At 36.3% G+C, this 20085-nt stretch overlaps 1 protein-coding gene and 1 long non-coding RNA gene across 6 annotated transcripts in view; one reads left to right on the forward strand and one right to left on the reverse strand.

Moving 5' to 3' along the window:
* LOC119541377 overlaps window positions 1–20085 on the forward strand; it is a 56134-nt gene that overhangs the window by 34227 nt on the left and 1822 nt on the right. The gene's annotated exons all lie outside the window — the stretch shown is intronic.
* The window catches only part of SLCO1C1 (solute carrier organic anion transporter family member 1C1), a 111946-nt gene that overhangs the window by 19870 nt on the left and 71991 nt on the right, over window positions 1–20085 (reverse strand). For all 5 annotated transcript variants that reach the window (XM_037845240.1, XM_037845241.1, XM_037845239.1 and 2 more), the window contains 4 exons: window positions 16172–16367; window positions 11554–11719; window positions 8884–9068; window positions 6703–6767 (listed from right to left, as the gene is read on the reverse strand). In XM_037845240.1, coding sequence (XP_037701168.1) covers window positions 6703–6767; window positions 8884–9068; window positions 11554–11719; window positions 16172–16367 — 612 coding nt within the window. The remainder of the gene's footprint in view (window positions 1–6702; window positions 6768–8883; window positions 9069–11553; window positions 11720–16171; window positions 16368–20085) is intronic.

Below are 20085 nucleotides of genomic sequence, written 5' to 3' on the forward strand. Positions count from 1 at the left end.
AGCTGCTCTAGGTGTGTCTCTTCTGGTCTTTTGATTTGGGTGCTTGGGCTTGGGTTATCCATATCGTCTGGTTTTTTCATATGCTTTATAATTTTCTGTTGTTTTTGGCCTCGTGGCATTTGCTGTCCTTGATAGGGTTCTTTTAGGGTTTGTAGACCAGTTGAAGTCCTTATCTCTAATTTATCAGATCTACAGCTTCGTGGAGTACACTTTCTCTAACTAACCAGCAGGTGGCGTCCACGAGCCACCTGTTCTCCACAAGCCAGATCTCCCCTGCTTAGCCTTTTTGGTGAGTGGGGGAGTGAGTCTTGTGGGGCCCAATTGGTGTCCCAAGCTTGCGTGTGTAGTTGGTGTTGCCTGCCCTGTATGTGGGGCGTGTTTCTGGGCAGTCGGGGAGGGGGGGTGGCCCTAACAATCAAATCTCCCTGATGATCCTAGAGTTTTAAAGCTACTGCAATAGTCTAATCCTTCAGTTCAGTCCTGCCACAGTTTGTCTCTGCCACTGACCCACAAGTCTTTGGTATTGGCGTATGGCTCCTGAGACTTGCAAGTGGGCCCCTCTTCCAGGCTGTGCACCCCGGATCCTCTGTTGAGGGATGACTGTGCTATGTCACAGGTGAGTGCCGTCCCCCCAGGGCAGTTCTGGGCTGCTGGGCTGTGTTGGGAGGCTCCCAGTCTGCTCAAATGATGGCTGAATGGGGCTCTGTTAATTCACACTGCTCCCCCTTCCCAGCTCTGGGACATTCAGCTGAGGTTGCAGGGAAGGCTAATGTCCACGCCCAGTTTTGTGGTGTGTGCCTGTTATTTGAAGCACTTCCGTCACACTGGGTTGTCTGGGGCAGCTCTGGGCTATGGGGCTGGCGATGGGCAGGAGTGTTTCCTGTCCACCAGGATGGTGGCTGTGAGCGGACACCCCCCTTTTCTTGGGAAGTTGTGTTGTTTAGTGAATTTTCTCAGCCACTGGATTATTGCCTTTTGTCTCAGAGCTCTCTTATTTCTGCTCTTGACTTGACGTGCCCAAATTTCAATTCTTTGAAGCTTTCTGTATTGAGCTTCTTAGAGTAATTGTTTTAGAAAAAGCAAAAAGGATTTAAAAAAAAAAAAAAAAAAAAAAAAAAAAAAAAAAAAAACGGCCCTCCTCAGAGATCTAATGGGTTATTGAAATGCTAATAGACAAAGCAACCAGGGCCATTAAGGAAAGGTGCCCTGGGCAGAGAGATCAGCCTTGCTTCGGGATTTGCATATGCGCCTCAAGGCCTGATCTCCGCCCTTCCCCTTTCTGTGTTCACCAGAACTCCAAAAATCCTCTGCTTTTACTTTGGAGCTTCTCGTGTTGTTTTCCTTCTATGCCCGTCTCCTCTCTGCTGGGCTGGCTGCTCTCAGAGTCTCTGGTGTCTGGCCTCAGTCTATCTATGGTTGGAGTTTGAATCAGTAGAATGAGTTTCCGATGAGAGCAGCCACTGCAATTCTCCCTTCTCCTTCCTGGAGCTGACAGCCCCTCCTCCCCCGGGACTGAGCCTGGCAGGGAGGGGCGCGGGTCCCCTGGCCGCAAAAACTTACAGATTTCGGTGATCTCAGCAGTTCCACGTTTTCATGAGTGTTGTATGAAGTATGCCCAAAGACAGATTGCTCTGTGGTGTCCAGTCCACGCAGTTCCTGGCTTTTTACCTACTTTCCTGGAGGAGTAACTAAAACATACAGCTCACCAGTCTGCCATCTTGCCCCGCCTCCTCTCAGTTGCTCTTGAGGCATTTGTCCTCTCTTAGCTTCTCCAGAGCAAAAGTCGGCTTTCAAAGGCCATTCTTCAAACTGTCTCTGTAAACTGCAGTTCCTCTCTCAGCTCCTATGCATTCTTCAAAGTGTCCCTCTTGGCTGTCTCCGTAATACGTTTTAAAATCAGGAAGTATGAGTCCTAAAACTTTACTTTTTCAAGATTGTTTTGGCAATTTGAGGCTCCTTTCCCCTCCATATGAATCTGATGATTAATTTTTACATTTCTTCAAGGATGACTTTGAATTTTGATTGGAATTGTATTGAATTTGTAAATCACTTTGGGTAGAACTGACATCTTAAGAATGTCTTTCAATCAATGAATTCAGACTGACCCTCCATTTATTTATTTAGGTCTTTAATTTCTTTCAGCAATGTTTCGTAGTTTTCCACATTCAAGTTCTTTACATCCTGGTTAAATTTATTCCCAGAAATATTTATGTATTCTTTTGTTATTGTAAATGGAATATTTTCTTGATTTACTTTCAGATTGTTCAACACTAGTGTATAGAAATACCACTGATATTTGTTGGCTGAATTTATTAGCTCTAGATTTGTTTTGGATTTTTCAGCATTTTCTGCATATAGATTCATGTCATATGCAAATGGGAAAAGTTTTACTTCTTCCTTTCCAACTTGTATGCCTTTTTTCTAGGACAATATTGAACAGCAGTGGTGAAAACAAGCATCCTTATGTTCACTTTTTGTGTTGTTCATGATCTTAGGGGGGAAGTTTTCAGTCTATCACCATTAACTATAATGCTAGGTATGGTTCTTAATATATACCCTTTAGCATGTTGGGAAAATTTCCTTCTATTCTTAGTAATCTGAGTATTTTATCAAGCAGTGGTGCTGGATTTTGACAAATGCCTTTTCTACATTATTTGAAATAATTGTTTATTTTTAAATTCCCTATTTCATTTATCTGCAATCTAATCTTTATTATTTCCGTCCTGCTACTCAGTTTGGGTTTTGTTTGCTCTTCTTGTTTTAGCTCCTACAAGTGTGAACTTAGGTCACTGATTTCTTTCTTCTTTTTAAATGTAAGCATTTCAAGCTATAAATTTCCTGTCAGCACTGCCTTTGCTGCATCCCATAAGTTTTGTGATGTTATGATTTCTTCTTCCTTGACCCATTGATTATTTAAAAGTGTGTTGTTTAATTTCTATCTATTTGTCAATTTTCCAGGTGTCCCTTTGTTTTATTTCTAGCTTCATTCCACTGTAGTCATAGAAGATACACTGTTTGATTTCAATATTTTAAAATTTATTTGGACTTGTTTTGTGACATAACATATGATCTATCCCATAGAATCATCCATGTACACTAGAGAATAATGTGTATTCTGCTGTTGTTGGGTAAAGTGTTCTATATATGTCTGTTAGGTCTAGTTGTTTCATAGCATCATTCAAATCTTTGATTTCCTTATTGATCTTCTGTCTAGATGTTCTATCTATTGTTAAAAGTCCTGCATTAAAGTCTCCTACTGTTAATGTAGAACAATCTATTTCTCCCTTTAAATCTGCCAATATTTGCTTCATATATTTTGGGGCTCTGTTGTTAGGTCGTCTTGTTGCTATGACTGCTTTACCAGTATATAATGTCTTTTTGCCTCTTGTACAGTTTTTGACTGAAAGTCTATTTTTATCTGATATTAGAATAGCTACCCCAGTTACCTTTTGATACTATTTTCATGGAATATTTTTTTTTTGCCACACTTTTCACATACAATTTACTTTTGTCTTTGAATTTAAGGTGAGTCTCTTACAAACAGCATATAGTTGGGTCATGCTTTTTTATCCATTCTACCTATCTCTGCCTTTTGGTTATAGTGTTTAATCCATTTACATTTACAGTAACAACAATAAGGCAGGACCATCTTCTGCCATTTAGCTATTTTGTCTTTGTAAGTTTTACATCCTTTTGGTCACTCAATTATTCTATTACTGTCTACTATTGCCTTTATTTCAGTTTTTATAGAGAACCACTTTGATTCCCTTCTCCTTTCCTTCTGGATATGTTTTTCAGATTTTTCTTTGTAATTACCAGGGGGCTTAAATTTAATATCCTAAATCTATAACAATCTCATTTGATTTGATACTAACTTAACTTCAATAGCATACACAAACTATTCTTATACCCCTCCATTCTCCTACCTTTTTGTTGTTCTCCTCACAAACTATGTGCTTATATATTGTGTCTGAAATAATAAATTTATCATTACTCTTATGTATTTGCATTTTATATCTTGTAAGTAGTAAGCATTGTCATTACATAACAAAAATATAACACAAAATTAGTATCATTTATAATTACCCTTGTGGTTATCTTTAACCAGAGATAATTATTTCTTTATACCACTTTGATGTTCTATCTAGTATCCTTTCATTTCAATCTAAATAAATCCTTTTAGCATTGCTAGTAATGGTGACAAACTCCCACAGCTTTTGCTTTTCTGGGAATGTCTTAATCTCTCTCTCATTTTTGAAAGAAACTTTCACCAGATATAAAAATCTTAGTTGGCAATTATTTTCTCTTAGCACTTAAATATTTTGTCCTATTGCCTGCTTGCCTCCATGGTTTCTGATGAGAAATCAGAATTTAATATTGGGGCTCCTTTGTACATGACATATTACTTCTCTCTTGCAGATTTCAGTCTTTGGTATAGGATAGTTGGATTATAATATGTCTAAGCATGGTTCTCTTCAAGTTTTACCTGTTTGGGGTGTGTTGGGATTTTTGTATGGTTATATTCATATCTTTTGTTAAAATTTGGAAGTTTTTGTCCATTATTTCTTTGAACAGTCCTTCTGCCCCATCTCTCTTTCTTATCTTTATGGGATTTCCATAATGTGCACATTGTTATGCTTGATGGTGTCCCCAGGCCTCTTAGGGTCTGTTCACTTTTCTTCATTCTTTTTTCTTTGTGCTTTTCAGCTTGAGTAATTTCAATAGTCTTATAAACTTTGTATTCACTGATTTTCTTCTTTTTCTAGCTCCAATCTGCTGTTGAAACCATCTAGGGAATTTTTTTATTTCAATTATTGTGATCTTCAACTCCAGTAATTCTGTTTGGCTCCCTTTTTTGAGATTCTCATTTTGTTCACATATCATTTTCATGATATCATTTAGTTCTTTCTCTGTCTTTTCCTTTAGTTCTTTGAGAATATTGAAGATCATTGCTTGAATGTTTTTGTCTGGTATGCCCAAAGTCTGGTTTACTTTGTTGGTGTTTTCCAACGTTTTATCTTGTTCCTTTGGATGGGCCATCATTTCCTCTTTCTTTGTCTTGTAACTGTTTGTTGCACCCTGTTCATTTTAATATTTTAATGTGCTAACTAACTCTGCAATTTAGTCCCTGATCTCTCTGATCCTTAAGGTTTTATCCAGCTGGTGATATGACAGAGATTTCCTGGAGTTCCAGGAGCTAAGAAAAACAAACAAACAAACCCATGCAAACACCTTTCACATTTCTTGCAGTTGGCTCTATGTTGGCTGGAGTTTTCCTTCAGTGCTTAGCCTTCTAACCAAGAAGATCAGCCTGAGGCACTAGTGCAGGGTCTTCTCCATTCTTTTCTGGGTGTATGTCTTGTCCTGGGAATGGAACCCTGGAGTATATCATGCCACCATCTTGACTGGAAGTTGGCTGTTTTCTCAGTCTAGTTTAAATTGTACTTATGAGAGTTTGAGCATCATCTCCTATATTAAAAGGTATTCACATTTCTTTTTTTTCTATGAAAAGCTGTTCCTATCTTTTATCCAGTTTTCTGTATGGTTGTCTTTTTCTTCTTAATATTCAGGAGCTCTCCAATAAGGATATTAGCCACAGGTCTGTCACATAAATTACATAATTGTTTCCCAGTGTGCCATTCACCTTTTGATTTTGCTATGATATTTTTGGACATTTTCAGGTATATTTATATTTTTATGGAATCACTCTTATGAATCATTTTGTTACTTGAAAATTTTTTGCACTGTATGTTACATCTAGATTCCCAAAGATGAGTAGATATTGGGGCTAGGAATATATGTCAGGGTCAATAATTTGACATTTTTCTATAGAATCTTTATTTTTATGTTGTAAAATTAGAGCCAACAATGAGGCATAACTTCCATTTTTGTTGCTTCTCCAATTTTATTATGATTATATTGTATCTGCATATATTTCATTGCCATTTTATGTCAATACCTATAAACCAAGTGTAATTTCAAAATTTTAAAACTTGGAATTTGATTTTCTTACAAGACAGTTCTTGTTTGCTGAATTACAGAGGAATATTTACAATTATTTCACTCTCGTCTTCAGAATATAAACAAGTGAAGGACTGAGGCCTTATATGTTTCATTCGCTCTGATTTTTGTTATGTGTAGGTTTTAACTAATTCATATAGAATAATTTGGTGGTCAGAGAAAACATTCCAATTACATTTGAAAGAATCACCAAGTCAAAACAACCATACTTTGATTATTTGAATAATCATATCTTTCTTCCTTATGACATAGTCTAAGGATGAATATTCGGGGTAGCTGAAAAGAATTCCTTCCACTTAAATAACTGAAAAGAAGTCATATTTAGGCGTCAGTATTTCTTACTGACTCTGAAATTTTGCTTTCCTCTCAGAGGGCTCTCCCATAATAGCAATAGATTTTTTGACAATAGACCAGTGTTGGAAGCAGAAACACCATTAATCAAAAATTGTCATTATTCTCACCAAATCACTTTGTTATATCATGGACACTCAGTAAATACTTCTGGAACAAAGCAAGGGAGGAAGGAAGGAAAGAAATGAAGGAAGGAAGGAAGTAAAAGGAATATAGACTTAACCACCTACATTAACCAGTTATGTATGGTAATTCTGTAGAAATATTTAGAAAAGTATTCAAAATATGCTTGTAATGGTTACCATAAATTAAAGCATAGGTTGTACTTACCAAGGACTCTTACTGCTAAGGTATAGATACCCAGGGCAAAAGACTTAAGTTGTGGCTTTATGCACCTAAAGCAACAAAAGCAAAATTTTAAAAATATGGTCCATGAAAACAAATAGAAATATTAGTGAGAAAAAAATTTTAATATGCTTGAAATGATGTTAGTATTCAAGTAGCATTTATGGAGCATCTACTAGTGAGCTAGGTATAGGGAAGGCGAAATATGGAAAAGCCATATTTAATTAACATGTAATGGTTCAAGAAGCTTATAATTAATATTTCTAGGAGGCAAATCACCCCTATATGATATATTCAAATGGCGATTGGTAGAGTAAAATCAAATTAAATCAGCAAAATAAAAGCCAAGACTAAACTGACCAGAACTGAAACAATCACTGTGGCATGCTAAGTGTTTGTGCTGAATAGAGAAGACCTGGATTAATCAACTGGCTCAAATTAACAAGAGCATCATTAATATGTCCATACAGCTTCAGCTGATTAGACCCTGGATTGTAATAGCAATAATCATGATGGTGTATAATTGATATTGAGTGTTAACCATGGAACTAAGTACTTCACATGTATTATCTCATTTAGTCTCTGCTTTAAGAGACTTTTCTTCTTCAATTCAAGGGAGCCCTTCTGACATAAAAAAAAAAATACACCATTGTGTATTTGGGGGACTGTAGTGAGGAAAAGCGTTTCTAGAGCAGTCTGGTTCTTTACTAAGTCTATTTGATTATTTGGCACAGTATATGATGATGATGAAGTGGCCCTTGTCTGGGCTATGAAGAATGACCCTGGACTGGGAATTCTAGAGCAATGCTTTGTCATCTTTCCAAACCCATGCTCCCATTTGTACACATAAATATCTCATGTTCTCCCTAAACTTTTTTGAGAATAACAGATTTGTGGAAGTTATGTTCTATTTCTATCTTTTTCAATGTCTATAATATAAATAAATATGGAAATTACTTTTCATTAATCTCATTCTAGGTAAAATTAATACTCATCCTTGGAAATATTAATTAATTTAAAAATCACCCAATCCATCTCATAAAAGATTGATTTCCAGTGAAAGTTTTCCTTTTTATGTTAATAACTTTCCAGTGAAAGTTTTCCTTATGTTAATAACTTTATCAAAATTTGTAACATTTTTAGATCATTTTGATCGTGTAATACTAATATTTGCAAAGCTAATTCAATTACCAAGAAAATTTTATCACTAAGCATCCTGGTTAAAAGACCAATATTTAAAATTTGATTTTGAATACATTTTTATAGTGACATAGGTAGGATAATAAATAAAAAATGTTCATCCATAAATTATATTACCATAGAAGAAAATTCTATATGGAAATCGAATGAAGATATAAGTACAAGGAGAAAAAGCAAAGATGCAACATTTTTTAACATTAAAGATGTTTCAAATAGTTTTTAATTGGGTAGTTTTGGTCTTCTGATCTCTATGTTCTTTAGATCCTATTGAATATATTAAAAAGAGTGATTTAATCACTACAAATACTGGAGATCAATGCTTAGCTACAAGTGAAACATGCTACAAACTTTTGGATACCAACTTAGAAATACGCAAGTGGTACATAGTTTTAAAAATTATTTTAGGGTTTTGTCAGAAAAAAATATATCAAGTTACTGAAACTGTATTCATGGATTAGAATCACCAACTGACCCAATAATCATAAGATTCCCACAAATAATTCAATTAGGTGAAGAATACTAGAAAAAGTAATAACCAATATATAAATAAAAAGTATGGAAAGCATCCTAATATTATATGAGCCTTTAAAGTATCTTATAAATTGTACCAATCATAAATTTGGGGAAACCATATTTAATCCAATGTATTTATTGTCTCGACTAGCTAAATTTTGTCTATTCTAGTACTATAAAGTAGCATGCTATATTTAGCGAGTGATTATAGTGAAAATGGTTCTAACATTGCTCTCTAGACCAGCGGTTTGCAAACATTTTTAAGAAAACTTCTACTCAATTACGTTTTTACACAAAATAATTTAAAGTTGGACTCATATAACACTGGGACCAAGTTCCCTAAGAGGTCTATACACAGTCCTGATGATTCTATAGAATAGAATTTGAGATCACTGCTCTGGATGATTATGTTTAATTTTCCATTAAAATTGGGGAGAGAGAATCAGCGCTCACCTGAGAAGCAATATGTATCCAGGTATGCCACCTAGGGATAAAGTATAGGATGTGATTACAGAAATTACAAGGAAATACAGAAATATTTTGGGGCATCCATTATCTTTTTGACATCTGCCCACCAGGCCTGAGGAATTTCCTGATTTAGATGCTGCAATTCCCACACATGTGCAGTTATAAAATATCTGTAACACAATAGGAGTAAACATTAAAAAGGCATTATCGTACAGTATACATGCATTCTATAAACAACAGAGAAAATATTCTTTTACTCTTCTTTGTTAGGGCATATTGAACAAAGCAGACTCTGTAGACACACAACATTCTACTACCCAAATAGCAGATGGCTGGTCTACAAGCGACTGACCCTACAGTAACAATCCCTCAGCAAATCTTACCAAATCAAACCATACCTTACCTCCTTCACCACCACTTCAGGTCAGGTCTAAGCCACCATTATTTCTTGCCTTAATTGCAATGCTCAACCTCTTTCCACTCATATCTAGTATAGTCTTTTTTCCACACAGTAACCAAAGTGAGTCCTTTAAAATATCAGTCAGATTGCATCAATACCCTCAACATTCCAGAGGCTTCCCGTCATATTTACTAAAAAATCCAAAATCCTTATAGTGGCTTACAAACTCTACATAATGTAGCTCACAGATTCTACTCCAATCTCACTGCTAAATGCCCTTCAATCTCTCTCTTGGCTTCGTCTACACACAGGGGTTCCCTTTCTTTGTTGTTGCCAATTCTGGAAAATGGCAAGTTTACCCTGGTCTCACGGCCTCTCTGTTTTCTTTGCCCAGGCAGCCCTTCCAGACAGCTGCAGGGCTGGCACCCACACTTCAGGCTTCTGCTCAGATGTTTCATTACTGAGAACTTCCATGACCAACCATTCACAATAACACCTCCACTCCATCCATTTATCTTATTTTTCTTTCCTATCGTGATGTTACATATTTATTTATTTATTAAACTATATTTCCCCTTTAGAATGTAACCTCCATGAAGGCCAAAATTGCTTGCTTTTCCATAATTGTACACTAGGGCATAAAACTGTGTGGCATATTTTAGGTACTCAAAGAAAATTTGTTAAATGGGCAGACTTAGAATATGGCTGAATGTGTAGCTACTAGAAACACATTCCTGATGCATAAAACTCAATTAGTGGGGATATGTAGATTAAGAAATGCAATTTTTATAATCTCTCCATTTCTTTCTGTAAATTTCATGTATGAATATGTATATATAATGAGTTGTCATTTTCATCACAGAGGATATTGTGAATTTTTAGATAAACCATGAAATAAACCAGTATTTCCTTTTCCAGGAAGAGAAGCAATATAGATTTCTTTTTAGGCCAGGCAAAAATCTTTTGGATCTTGACTTACGCCACTCACTAAATATGTGAGTTAGGCAGGTCCTTTATATCTTAGAGCCTTAGTTCTCTTATGAGGAAAATGGGTAAAATAATACCTAATTACTTGATGATCATGACATTTAAATGTAATTGTTTTTAAAGAACCAGTCTTAGATCCTGACATGTAATGCTACCATTCAATAAATGGTAGCTCCAGTTAAGAAAAATCTTCATGCATTTGTGGACAAAAAGGGTGGTAGCTAAAGGGAGTGGGGGAAGGATGGAAATAAATAAATAAAAGGGAAGGTGGATGGAAACTTGTATTTCAGGTGGATGGGTGATCTTATTCACTATTGCTAGACTAAACCTTCCAGCTCCAATTAAAATGTCAAAATCATGGTACGGAAACAGAAAATCAACAAGAATTACTCTCTGTCTGCAAATATTTGCCTAAGCATTCATATTTGGTTGATAAGCCTTTGTAAATATATGTGGAGTTTTTTGTTTTGTTTTGTTTTTTTTACAGCCCTCTAGGGCTGTCAAATAATAATGGATTTTGTTAGTTACAAGTAGAAAACTGTTTGACCACTGTGCTATTGTAAACAGTGAATACAAGGAAGAGTCTATGTTTGGGATAGGAATGTAAAGATGTGATTAGAGGGGTGAATCTGCTAATGACTGAGGTAGATCACATCCTTCACAATTGGTTTCTTACCAATACTTCCGACCTCATCTCCCTCTTTCCACCCAACAGCAACCCTCCATTCCAGTCCATCTGCTCTCTTTCATTATTATACAAGTTAGTTTCATTTCTCAGGCAGAGCCACCCCAGAACCATTGATCTCCTCACAATCAGGTCACTGATACCTGGATCTAAACTTTCTAGCACTGGACTCTTTGTCCTTTTCCCTGAAACCTTCAAAGATCATTGGTCATGATACCAACGAGATATGGATCCCAATGCAGATTTTATTGGGCTGTAGGATCTTGTACCTGGGACTTTCGCATCTAAGGGTTCATACTCCTTAAAAGTGAAATGGGAGAATGGAACCAGATAAATACAAAAGCCCCTTCCAGTCTGTTCCATGGTTCTAATTCTTATCCCAACCCTTTCAACAACTCTACTTTCCACTAGCAATGGTGGCAAACTTCCTGATTGCACACACACACACACACAAAAAAAAGCAGGGTGAGAGGCAGGGGTCCTTCCCATGTTGTACTGCTGCTGGGTTGGTCTCAAGCCCCCATAGATTTGAGTTGTTATATATTATAACAGGACCAGGGGCATACACTTGACGATTTCTTACAATATTTCTTCCACTCCTGGTAGAGTTTTCACAACCAGCAAGACAAGGTGAAGCATATGTGATTCCATTTTCACCGCACATAGGTTCCCATTGTGTCTCTGAACATTTGCATCTTGAGTTGCAATCTGAAAAGAGAGCTCGTTCATGATAAGAGACAGGTTTGTTTCTGAAAGGAAACAAACAGTATAAAGTATTATCTTTTAGCAGGGGTTTTAAAAAGTCATCTTCTTGAGCTGAGTGATAAATGGCACTGCCAATAAAGTTTGTATTTTGGAGACACAAATGTTATCAGCAACCGTCTTTAAAAATGTCTTCTTCTGATCATTAAGGGTGGGTTCAATATGAAGTTTACAAGTCAAATTTCACACAATATTCAGACTTATGGCTCTTACTAAAGTTCACTGAGGACGTTCTAATATATTTCTATGCAGAGGTATATGAAAATGGTTAACAAGGCATAAAAGTAAACTAACTTTTAGAGCAATTTATGACATTATTTAAATGCATTGCAGGTGATGTATGTATGAGTGTGTGTGTGTAAATTTCTTTCAGAATTGTTATCAGAGTATTAGTAGAATGGACATTACTAATGGTGTGGTTAAAGAAAAAATAGCTGAGCAGTCAACATTATTTCAATACACTTTCACCACTTGTAAGCACTACATATTCTCCTTTATATGGTATACCTCATGAATAAATGCATTGTCAGTTTATCTAACCTTTCTCTCTCTCACAAAGTCATAATCCTTCCACTATATGGAGCTTTTCCAAATCTTATATCACACTTTTTTTTCTCAACGTCACATGCTGTTTCAAAAACTTACCATTCATTTTCTTCATAAAATTTTACTGGGAGCTTGCTACGTGTTAGTTTTAGGAGTAGGGGAGATAGTACAAATATGAGTGAGACTGTCTTTGACATCAAGGAGCTAATCTTTTTTTAAAGATAACTTTACATAATTCCTATTGTCTTCTCTCTTCTCCTGTATCTTCCCACTCATCTCTTCCAAAATTCCTTCCCTCTCACTTTTCTGTTTCTTCTTTTCACCTGAGTTGGCTAATACTTCTGCTGTTATCTTTCTTGCAATGTTCAATCCATCTATACTTCTAAAGGGTACTTATACAATGGTATCTTCTGTCTGCTCCTTATTTGCCATCCATTGATCCTTCTTGTTTCATTTTTTCCTTTCCTGCTTTGAATTTATTTGCTTATAACCTCCATTTTCATGAAGATTTGAGTGACTTAAAACACAATCCATACAAAACAAGTAATAAAGTTTAAACAAAGTGAAAACAGCAAGACCCAAAGAGTTCTCAAATATGTTAAACATGGGGTCAACACATTTGTTGCCCGTTATCATTGGATCTGAGCTTCCTCACGTCAAGTAGCAAAGAAAAAGATGATCAATTGTGTGATCAGACATAAGTTACATATCTTACAGGACACTGACTGATTCTTCTCCATTTTAAAGGTCATATTTCACCTCCCTCTACCCCAACCATTTTATACAACTTTTTCTGTTATCTCTTCCTCCTTCTCCTTGTCTTTTGTGCTTGCTGTTATCCTCCTGTTGTTCAAAAGACCAGAGACTTTGTCTGATGTTCCACTTGAATTGGGATCTTTCTTGAAACTAATTTTGAAGTCCTGTTACCAGGCTCACCAGGGTTGAGAGACTGTGGAATACTGTTCTAGGATATGAGGAAACTAAGGCCTTGCCTTCCTAATAATCACCTCCTTCTTAACTCATCCCCTATTTTTCTCTTATAACTCTGCTAATAGCATGGTGTGCTTTCTTCAGGTCTCTGCTCAAATATTACCTCAATAGGTAGGCCTTCCCTGGTGCTTTATGTGCAATAAACAATCACATCCTGCCACCTTGTTGCTTACCTTCTATATTCCTTTTCAATACCTGACTCATTTAAGGTGTATATATAGTGTGTGTGTGTGTGTGTGTGTGTGTGTAAGAGAGGGTGGGAGAGAGAGAGAGAGCCTCCAATGGAATGTATACCCTGTGGTGTCAGGAACTATGTGTTTTATTCACTCCCATATCTCCAGCACCAAGAACAAGTTCTGGCACATACTAATCTAAGAATCAGGATTTTTGTAAGTTAATCAAAGACGAACAACTATTTTGGAGGAAGAATCAGTCATTTGGTCCTGTCTCTGAGAGGGTATTTCCTTTAATGGTTTCAGTCATAATTTCTTAATCAACATAATTTTCTATTTAGTGGGAGGATTGCTATAGATTTTATCACCTCAAGAATAAAAGCAAAAGACTTCCTTCATTGCCCCCAAACAGAAGAAAATGGTACTTTACTAGGCTTCCAGAGAAGTCCTATAGGAACGTTTAATTCTATTCTCTTTCATAAGGTGTTCATTGCTAACTGAGACTGTTTGATAGTATCACGAAGTATAAATACATGCCTTGGGAAGCCTAGAATCAGGCTGGGATTGTAGAAGGTTAGAATTGGATGGAACTTTGGAGTGATCTACCTCAATCTACCATTTGGCAGAGCAGGAAAGTCACATCCAAAGTAGGTAGGTGACTTGCTCAAATTCACATTGTTTATTGATAACAGACTCAGAAGCAGAACGCTTCCAGGCCTATTGCAAATGAAATATTCCTTCCATTACCATATCTGAAGTTTGTTTACAGTGTTCCTGCTGAATGTCCAGGGCTAAAATAGCCTTTTGGAACAAAGCAGCTCTGGGCAATTCCTTGGGAACATTTTGTGTTTTATAAAGCCAATTATTTTAAATTGATGAAAATCAGTTAAATTTATCATTTAGGGCAGTCTTGAAGCAGTAATTAATTGTATGCATATTATATGAAGGATGTGTTAAGAGTGGGGCTGTGATTTAAAAATTTATTGTAAGAAGAGTTTTTAACAAAACTTAAATGTGATTTTCTTTCAAAATAGTCATGCTGGTAGGTGAGAGATTTTCCCAATGATGTTGACATTTCTTTTGGCTGTTTCCAGTAGCAAAGCTACTCTTAGAGGTTAAATCTTTGCCATTATTGAGGATATTCTAAAAAATCTTAAAAAGCAATTTTAAAAGAAGTATTTTTTGAATGTTTTTAACAGTGGTCACATTATTGGATTGAATTATAGTCTTTCAAGATGACTGCTTTGAAGCAGATAGTATTTACTCATACAATGAGTATACTCTTTCATTTAAAATATTTGATCTCTCACATTAAAGTTTATTTATATAGTAAATCTTAACATTTTAGTACTGATATCTGTTTATATGTTTGTTGATCTTAGAGGCAGTGTGATTTTGTAGAAAGAATATTATACTTTGAGAGTCAGGCCTGTGTTTGAGTTTCAGGTCTGCCTTTTATAGCCATTTAACTTTGGGTAACTTAATCGACCTTTCTAAACCAAGTTTTTATAAATACGGATTACAAAACTTATCTCATACAGTTATGTTGAGGATAGAAGTTAAGGTATTTTGTAAGTTTTAAAATATAAAGTAAAGTACTCTATCTCTGTTAACCTACCCTGAGAATCACATGGCTAAGGTGCCACAGGGATTCTACTCTCTCCAGAGGACATTTTAGAAGGAATATCATAACTGCTGCTCTATAGTAGAAGGAGGAAGCAGATGAATGAAGGTGATGGAGGTTGAAGCACAATGACAAGGTAGATATTTGAGCAGAGGGTTGAGATCAAGCAATAAGAAAGACGCAACTGTCTTGGCAGGACATGAAAGATTGATATCAGAAGTGTCTGCTTTTGGGCCACAGGTAGAGTTTCAGGCACTCAGGCAGATACAATCAGGGAGGCTCAATCTCTTTTTTTACAAAAACAAATGATGAATAGATAGATGGGTAGATGAAGAGTGTTGCCTCTGGGAACTTGTATGAGTGGTTGGAAGGACTCTTAAAGAGGATGCAGCAACATGGTTCCTATAAGATCCAGCCTTAAATTAAGAGAGAGAAACTCTACAAGCCAAGAAATCTAATCACACACCCTATACAGGATGGCATAGGTGTGAGAACATCAATAAATATTCTGACCAACTGCAAGACTCACAGCTAAAGGGAGCTATCATGTGCATCACTAGGTTGCAGAATAGCCATTTTCTCCTGAAACTGCATATGTCTCAAGTACAACAGACTATGGAAGATGGCATAGAGACTACTCATGTTATTCAAAGAAAAAATTTCTATAGTTATTTCCATGAATGGAGCACCTATTTCATGCCAGACAAGAACATTATCTTGCGTTAGCCTTACAACACCTTAAAAAGGTAGTTATTTCTATTTTAAAAGTGGGAAAATTGAGGATACATTAGGTTAAATAAGTCATACAAAGTTGCCTCACTAAGAACAGGCAGAGGCAAAATTCAAGGTCTGTATTGTCCATCATCAGGCTGATTCCCCAAAGTAAGATATAGGCTTAGAATTTTTTATATCTCTTTAAGACATACTCAAATTCAAAGCAGATGACAGATTTTGGTGACAGTAATGGATTTGATGTCGTAAGTATTATTATTATTAGCAATCCCACAATAAAACAGTAATTTCCATCCTATAGTTATGTTTAAAAATCAAGCTCTATCAATAATTAATTTAATTAAATGAGACAAGTTATTTAAGAATGAACATACCCTTGGTAGGAGACAGTTAATCCTGCCACATCAGAATTTTCACAGCCCAGTGCAAACAGGGAAAGGAATAGGAGATAACCAAAGACAGATGATCCCAAGTAGAGTTTTGCAGCTCCATACATATTGACTCTGAATTTTTTCATAATTATCCCCCCAGAGAATATTCCAAGGGCCACTGCAGGTATGTTGATGAGTCCTGAGGAATAAGAAAAATATATTATGGTGCAGATCTCTAAAAGAAACCTGAGTACCCTCACACACGCTTTCTAAGTGATTTTACAAAATTATATAATAGTTACTGATGTATTATTAGACTATTTTGTCATTTTAAATTATGGAAATATTCAGTCATCTTTTATTGACACATATCAAAACCTTCCTATAACCCTTGATGAGTGATTTGTAATAGATTAATGAGAGCTCAACTGGACAGTCTCAGAGTTCTGCCAATCACAATGTCTAGCATAGGGCAGGAAATCACTAAATTCTAAATGAATCAGTAAATGAAATGTCATTCTGGTCCAGTCGAAGAAATGACAGGAACAATCCAATGGCAGTCAGATGACCGTTAATATTCTCCAGTATTGCGCATAGAACAGTAACTGGCATATGGAATGCAGGGTTAAAACAAACAACAGTCTTGATTTCTATTCTATGGCCCAAACAAAATTTTTATTATTCACCCAACCTCTTACTTTGTTACCATTCCCAACAATAACAACTTATATTTATTGTTCACTTGCAATATATCAGCCAATTAGCTAAGCATCTGCTATATTATCTGTCATGTTTCTTTTCACTACAACTTTAAGAGGTAGGCAGATTACTGTCCTCACTTTGGAGAATAATTTGTTCATTGTCATGGTTAGTAAGTGGTAACATCTGAATTTGCAGGCAGGCAGTCCAATATCAAGGCCATGCTTTTAAGCTGTGTTCCACTGCCTTCCCATCAAGAGTTTCAGGAGATAGTACCCTTGATAAATTGATGCTCAGCCTCACTAATAATCAAATAAATATGAGTTAAAAACAACAACTAGGGAGACATCCAACAGAAGGGTTAAGAGCTGAGACTCAGGACTCAGGTCTGGGTTTCAGTTTTACTTTATGATAACTATGCAACTGCAGGCCATTCTCGGGATTCTCTAAACCTGGCTCCTCACCTGTAATGTGTAGTTAATAATAGTGCTGTTGAGGTGATTAAATGGCATTATTCATGAAAAGTTCTTTTAAGTTGCTATTAGCATTTCCATGTACTGTATTCATAAGGAGGAAAATATTGGGCAGGACAGAATCTCAGTTGGGAAAGACTTGGGGAAAGAGGCTCTTTTGCACTCTTTTGGTGGGACTGTAAATTGGTATACCCCTATGGAATAGCAATCTGGCACTCAATAAGCCACTTCTCTGCTAACTAGAATTTAGTTCTCATATTGTTTACCAAGGAATCAGTGATGTCCATGTTATCTTAAAGTGTTGAGATAATGCATTTCTTTAAAACAATACAAGGGCTGAAATTCATATAAACTCTGGCCAACAGGTTCAAATGCAAGCTCAGAACCTGCTGCGGTGAGCTGCAATCACAAGTATCCACATCACTGACTTGCCACCCTACATGAAATTATTAAAACTAATTAAAAACACTAATGTCTAGTGATAATGAGATGCAAACATTTTCCATTTTCCTCCCCTTCACTTGTTTCTTTCTCTTTCCTTTTAAACTTACACACCCAGTCCCTTAACTAAGATTGAAAAAGTCTAAATTTGAGAATTTATTATGATCTTTGATGTGCTCTTACATTATTTTTACAAAAAGTTTCACCACAAATGGCTTTAGGTGAAAAGGCTGTTTTGTTTCATCTCTTTTGATTTTACCATAGTTTGTGGAAATTAATGTTAAAATGATAACATTAGAAGTCAATCCACCTTGAAGGTGGCAAGATCATGAAATCAAGATGCTAATTTTTACTTCTCCATCTGAGGTTTTCAGATGGGGCAAAGATGAAAGTATATGGGGCCCCTCAAGAGACAAAAATCAGCTAAGAGGTACCTAATTAATTATTAAAAAAAAAAAAAAACATAAAATAGAAGATCCTATAACAAACCTGGTTACCCTCTTCCCCAGGTTGATAAACACTAATATTTTACTTCAGATTTTTTTAAAACATAGAGATATATAAAACTGGCTCTCCCTCTGATTCAGGTTCCAGCCCCTTTCCCCAGAAGTAAGCTCTTCCATGAATGTGGTATGTGTCCTTTAAGTCTCTTCTTTTACACATATTTGTGCCATAAATACATAAAAAATCCTTTCCAGCCCCTTTCCCCAGAAGTAAGCTCTTCCATGAATGTGGTATGTGTCCTTTAAGTCTCTTCTTTTACACATATTTGTGCCATAAATACATAAAAAATCCTTTCACCACAGCCCTGAGACTGACACAAAAAGAGCACAGAGCCCTACATTTACTCCCTCACTCCCATCCCAAGAGCGATTTATAGAAAAAAACCTGTATTTCAGGCTCTGAACTGAAATCCTCAGAGAATGTGCTTAGCCTTTTATTTTTATTTTGTAAAGTACTAGTTGAACCTGGGGCATAAGGAGTCTTAGCCCAAAGCATACCCTTCAGTTCAGTTTGTAGCTATCGGCTGAGCTGGATTCCATTGCTTTCCCCTACCCCATCTGGTCTAGAAAAATCTGAGAATCTAAATGGAATTATTCCTGGGGCATCTGACCCTTTGGTATGGATTGTGAAAAATCAGGAACATCCTCTCCTGCTTTATTAAGAGGCCTGTGTTCCAGAAAGCTTCATGTCATCTCTTGCCTCGGGCTTTGCTTTGCCTGACGCAGTGTCCTCCCAAACCTGCACTTCAGTCTCCACACTTTCACCTCTTAGCCCTTCCTTATCCTAATTTAGGTATCATCACCTTCTCCTAGAGAATTCTTCCTGGCTCCAAAAATAGTTTTGTTCTCCCATAGTATGTGGGGCTGGGCTTCTTCTAATCAGAGCACTTATCTTAGCTCTACCAGCCACTCCACACCTCCAGGAAACGCAGCTCACTTAAGGGCACACAACCTATGATCATCACCCTGTCCTCCTGCAGCCAGAGACCCTTGTACAGGTACCATAGACAGGAGCCATGGCACCTGCCACTACTGCCGTTTTTCTCACCTCATCCACATCTCCAAACCTCGAACCAAACCTTCAAGGCAAGAACAGTGCTCACCTTTGAATCCTCTATTCCTTGCACAAACTGTTTTGCCTAAAAACTTGTCCATGTATCCTTGATATCTTACTGTCCTATTTCAAGGTGACTAAATTATAATTCCAAAAAAGATTAGTGGTACATTTCAGCTTGTACCATAGTGCTGTAAGCTTGAGTCTCCTTTTCAAATTTCCTAGGATGTATAAAATGCCTGATGGAACAAACTGATGGTGAATTTCCGGAACTCATATGAGATGTCTCCCAAAACTTCCTTTAAGTTTAATGAAGTAGAAATTTTACTCTTATTTCTATATTACATACTTCTCCCATGCACACCATAAAATGTGTTGATATTAGATGGTTTACCAACTAAATATTACAAATGGAAATATTAACTGCAATTTACACTAGCATCTGTAATTTGTTTCAATTTATTCTATGTAGGCATTTTCTTTTGAATGCAGCACTAACATTTAGCAACACATCAGAAAAGGTAAGAGAAATTTAAGAGAGCTATTTAGAAATTAAGAACTACTTTCAGCATACCAGATCAAGTTTAAAACCTCTTTCTTTATTACTTACTGCCCTAAACAAGAGTTATGAGGGATGTGTAAAATGTGTTGAGATGATCAGAAGGAAAGAGTAAAACAGCACAATTGCAATATAAACCCATAACTTTGATTCCCATACACATGCATGATAGTCTTAGCCATTAAGAC

Source organism: Choloepus didactylus, chromosome 8, assembly GCF_015220235.1.
Source record: "Choloepus didactylus isolate mChoDid1 chromosome 8, mChoDid1.pri, whole genome shotgun sequence".
Taxonomy (NCBI): Eukaryota; Metazoa; Chordata; class Mammalia; order Pilosa; family Megalonychidae; genus Choloepus; species Choloepus didactylus.